Raw genomic sequence first — 4,896 nt, 5'->3', positions numbered from 1 at the left:
GAGAGAGAGAGAGAGAGACAACATTAATAATACCATCAATAACACCAATAATAATATAATCAGTTACACCAGTCTGTAATGCATTATGAAAACGTTTACACGTTTATACAGTCAGTTAAGATAATAAATTATTATACTTTAAAACTTTATAACAGTCCTACAATACTGTAGGCATTAAAACAGATGTAATATTAATATCCTCTGTGGTATTTCTTTATTCAGATGAGCTTGCTGTGATTTGCCAACATGAACTCAAATCTAATCTAAAGAAGAAGTTTCAATGTGTATTTGAGGGGATCGCTAAACAAGGAAACCCAACACTTCTCAATAAGATCTACACAGAGCTCTACATCACAGAGGGAGGAACAGGAGAGGTCAATAATGAACATGAACTGAGACAGATTGAGACAACAACCAGGAAACAAGCAAGACCAGAGACTGCAATCAAATGTAACGACATCTTCAAACCCTTAACCGGACAAGACAAACGTATCAGAACTGTGCTGACAAAGGGAGTCGCTGGCATTGGAAAAACAGTCTCTGTGCAGAAGTTCATTCTGGACTGGGCTGAAGGAAAAGCAAATCAGGATGTCCAATTTGTATTTTCATTCCCTTTCCGGGAGCTGAATTTGATGAAAGAGGACAAACACACTTTGATTGAACTTCTTAATCACTTCTCAATGGAAACCAAACAATCAGGAATCACCATCTACAACAAGTACAAAGTTGTGTTCATCTTTGATGGTCTGGATGAGTGCCGACTACCCCTAGACTTCCAGAATAACAAGATCTGTTGTGACGTCACACAGTCAACCTCAGTGGATGTTCTGCTGACAAATCTCATCAAGGGAAATCTGCTTCCCTCTGCTCTCCTCTGGATAACTACCCGACCTGCAGCAGCCAATAAGATCCCTTCAGGGTGTGTTGACCAGGTGACAGAGGTACGAGGGTTCAATGACCCACAGAAGGAGGAGTACTTCAGAAAGAGATTCAGTGATGAGGAGCTGGCCAGCAGAATCATCTCACACATAAAGACATCAAGGAGCCTCCACATCATGTGCCACATTCCAGTCTTCTGTTGGATTTCTGCAACAGTCCTTGAACACATGTTGAAACATAAGAGAGAAGAGATGCCCAAGACTCTGACTGAGATGTACACACACCTTGTGGTGTTTCATACCAAACAGAAGAATGAAAAGTATATTGGGAAAGAAGAGACAGGTCCACACTGGAATAAAGAGAGCATTCTGTCACTGGGAAAACTGGCTTTTCAACAGCTAGTGAAGGGCAATCTGATTTTCTATGAAAAAGACCTGAAAGAGGCTGGCATTGATGTCAATGAAGCCTCAGTGTACTCAGGATTGTGCACACAGCTCTTTAAAGAGGAATGTGTTCTGTACCAAGACAAGGTGTACTGCTTCGTTCATCTGAGCATTCAGGAGTTTCTGGCTGCTGTGTATGTGTTCCTCTCATTCATCAACAACAATGAGAATCTAATGGCTGAACCGCAATCAACGTCCAGGAACCTTTCTGCGCTGTTCAGAGACAAGTCTGAAGTTTCTTTCTACAAGAGTGCTGTGGATAAAGCCTTACACAGTGAGACGGGAAACCTGGACCTTTTCCTCCGCTTCCTTCTGGGCCTCTCACTGGAGTCCAATCAGAAGCACTTACGAGGTCTACTGACAAAGACAAGAAGCAGCTCAAAGACCCATGAAAAAACAGTCAAGTACATCAAAGAGAAGATCAGGGAGAATCCCTCTCCAGAGAGGAGCATCAATCTGTTCCACTGTCTGAATGAACTGAACGACCATTCTCTAGTGGAGGAGATCCAAAGCTACCTGAGATCAGGAAGTCTCTCAGAACCCAACCTGTCACCTGCACAGTGGTCAGCTCTGGTCTTTGTGTTGCTGACTTCAGAAAAGGAGCTGGATGTGTTTGACCTGAAGAAATACTCCAGATCAGAGGAAGGTCTTCTGAGGCTGCTGCCAGTGGTCAAAGCCTCCAGTGCATTTCTGTGAGTACATAAAATGAGATATAAAATCTAATCATCAGGAAGAAATATTCAGGTTAAAGAAAAATATGCATTATAATATGTGTTTAATATTATATTGAAAACATTGAATAAATGCATTGATTGTCACATTAGTATAACAATATGACCATACAACTCTAGGAGACAGAAGAAGAATCTATATGTTGTTTGGGAGAATTAACCAAATGCATCTGCCATTGTCCTACACTAAATTAACAATGTGTTTGAAGTCATGTTCTCTTTGTCAGGCTGTCAGGCTGTGGAGTCACAGAGGAAGGCTGTGCTTCTCTGGTCTCAGCTCTGAGGTCAAACCCCTCACACCTGAGAGAGCTGGACCTGAGTAACAATGATCTGAAGGATTCAGGAGTGAAGCTGCTCTCTGCTGTACTGGGGAATCCCCACTGTAAACTGGAGACTCTGAGGTCAGTATTATCAGATATGAAAGTACTTTATGCATGTAGTTCTCCCATTTGAAAAAGTCGTAATTATTCGGACATATTACTTATAGTGTATTAAAGTAGTCATAAGTTTAGCATGTTGTCCCATATTCCATGCCTGCTGTCACGTTTCTCTAAGACAGAACCCAGAAGCAGACCAGGACAAGGTGAGTAAAATGAAGGTGAGTATTTATTGGTAGTCTTGATGTGTAATTTGAGTGATCCAGGAGACGGAGCGGCAGCGGAAGTGAGTTGATGAGAGTAGATGGGTGGATTCAATGAAGTCACTGTATCCACCGACGGCCAGGCAAGGGAGTTGAATGTTCCGGGAGGATGACTGTAGACAGAGTAAACGGGGGGGGGGAGTAACCAGTAACAAGAACAAAACAACAAGACTAGCTCAGGAAACATGAGGCTGTTCGTTGCTAACGATCCAGCAGGGAATAGATGTCAGCTTAGGGCTTATGAAGAGGTGATGATCAGGACCAGGCGTGCAGAAGGTTGATGAGATGCAGGTGTAGGGTAATCACTAGATCTCCCGCCTAACTTCATTGCCTGGCAACCAGACAGGGTAATAATATCACTAGATCTCCCACCTAACTTCGTTGCCTGGCAACCAGATAGGGTAATAATATCACTAGGACTCCCGCCTAACTTCGTCGCCTGGCAACCAGATAGGTTTCTGAACGCACCCTTAGACACCAAACAGAAAACAGTCAGCTCAGGCAGAAACAGACTCAGGAAGCGGGATTCCTGACACCTGCAGTGAGGCTTGTGATTCTACTAACTTGTTGAATTCATTTGCAGTTGGTCTTGGTTGTGTTTTGGATGATGTTTTTCCTAATGGATACTGAATAGTAAATAATGTCCTGTCATTTTGGAGTCACTTCACTTCTATTGTCAGTGACTTCTACATTCATGTGGATGCTACCATGATTATGAATAACCATGAATGAATCGTGAATGATGATAAATGAGAAACGGAGGCACAAAGATCAAACCCCCTCTGTTATTGGTAATGGTGAGAGGTTAGCATGTTTTGTTGTAGCCTCTGTTATTGGTAATGGTGAGAGGTTAGCATGTTTTGTCGTAGCCTCTGTTATTGGTAATGGTGAGAGGTTAGCATGTTTTGTTGTATCCTCTGTTATTGGTAATGGTGAGAGGTTAGCATGTTTTGTTGTAGCCTCTGTTATTGGTAATGGTGAGAGGTTAGCATGTTTTGTTGTAGCCTCTGTTATTGGTAATGGTGAGAGGTTAGCATGTTTTGTTGTAACCTCTGTTATTGGTAATGGTGAGAGGTTAGCATGTTTTGTTGTAGCCTCTGTTATTGGTAATGGTGAGAGGTTAGCATGTTTTGTTGTAACCTCTGTTATTGGTAATGGTGAGAGGTTAGCATGTTTTGTTGTAACCTCTGTTATTGGTAATGGTGAGAGGTTAGCATGTTTTGTTGTAGTCTCTGTTATTGGTAATGGTGAGAGGTTAGCATGTTTTGTTGTATCCTCTGTTATTGGTAATGGTGAGAGGTTAGCATGTTTTGTTGTAGCCTCTGTTATTGGTAATGGTGAGAGGTTAGCATGTTTTGTTGTAATCTCTGTTATTGGTAATGGTGAGAGGTTAGCATGTTTTGTTGTAGCCTCTGTTATTGGTAATGGTGAGAGGTTAGCATGTTTTGTTGTAACCTCTGTTATTGGTAATGGTGAGAGGTTAGCATGTTTTGTTGTAACCTCTGTTATTGGTAATGGTGAGAGGTTAGCATGTTTTGTTGTAACCACTGTTATTGGTAATGGTGAGAGGTTAGCATGTTTTGTTGTATCCTCTGTTATTGGTAATGGTGAGAGGTTAGCATGTTTTGTTGTAACCTCTGTTATTGGTAATGGTGAGAGGTTAGCATGTTTTGTTGTAGTCTCTGTTATTGGTAATGGTGAGAGGTTAGCATGTTTTGTTGTAGCCTATGTTATTGGTAATGGTGAGAGGTTAGCATGTTTTGTTGTAGCATCTGTTATTGGTAATGGTGAGAGGTTAGCATGTTTTGTTGTAGCCTCTGTTATTGGTAATGGTGAGAGGTTAGCATGTTTTGTTGTAGCCTCTGTTATTGGTAATGGTGAGAGGTTAGCATGTTTTGCTGTAGCCTCTGTTATTGGTAATGGTGAGAGGTTAGCATGTTTTGTTGTAGTCTCTGTTATTGGTAATGGTGAGAGGTTAGCATGTTTTGTTGTAGACTCTGTTATTGGTAATGGTGAGAGGTTAGCATGTTCTGTTGTATCCTCTGTTATTGGTAATGGTGAGAGGTTAGCATGTTTTGTTGTAGCCTCTGTTATTGGTAATGGTGAGAGGTTAGCATGTTTTGTTGTAGCCTCTGTTATTGGTAATGGTGAGAGGTTAGCATGTTTTGTTGTAGCCTCTGTTATTGGTAATGGTGAGAGGTTA

General features: G+C 41.5%; 1 protein-coding gene and 1 long non-coding RNA gene across 2 annotated transcripts in view; one reads left to right on the top strand and one right to left on the bottom strand.

The window, feature by feature from the left end:
- Positions 1-221: 221 nt before the first annotated feature.
- Positions 222-3,741, top strand: LOC145877104 (NLR family CARD domain-containing protein 3-like). The gene is made up of 2 exons (XM_082972399.1): positions 222-2,014; positions 2,281-3,741. Exons 1-2 carry the CDS (start codon positions 633-635, stop codon positions 2,504-2,506), a joined length of 1,608 nt encoding a protein of 535 aa, XP_082828525.1. The 5' UTR covers positions 222-632; the 3' UTR covers positions 2,507-3,741.
- The window catches only part of LOC145877105 (uncharacterized), a 201,731-nt gene continuing 199,476 nt past the window's right edge, over positions 2,642-4,896 (bottom strand). The window contains exon 2 of the long non-coding RNA XR_014391573.1: positions 2,642-2,806. This is a non-coding gene — a long non-coding RNA (uncharacterized LOC145877105). The remainder of the gene's footprint in view (positions 2,807-4,896) is intronic.

Source organism: Salmo salar, unplaced genomic scaffold (assembly GCF_965601325.2).
Source record: "Salmo salar unplaced genomic scaffold, fSalSal1 ptg000686l, whole genome shotgun sequence".
Taxonomy (NCBI): domain Eukaryota; kingdom Metazoa; phylum Chordata; class Actinopteri; order Salmoniformes; family Salmonidae; genus Salmo; species Salmo salar.
The sequence above is the reverse complement of the archived record's forward strand: the minus strand, read 5'-3'. Positions and strand labels throughout refer to the sequence as shown.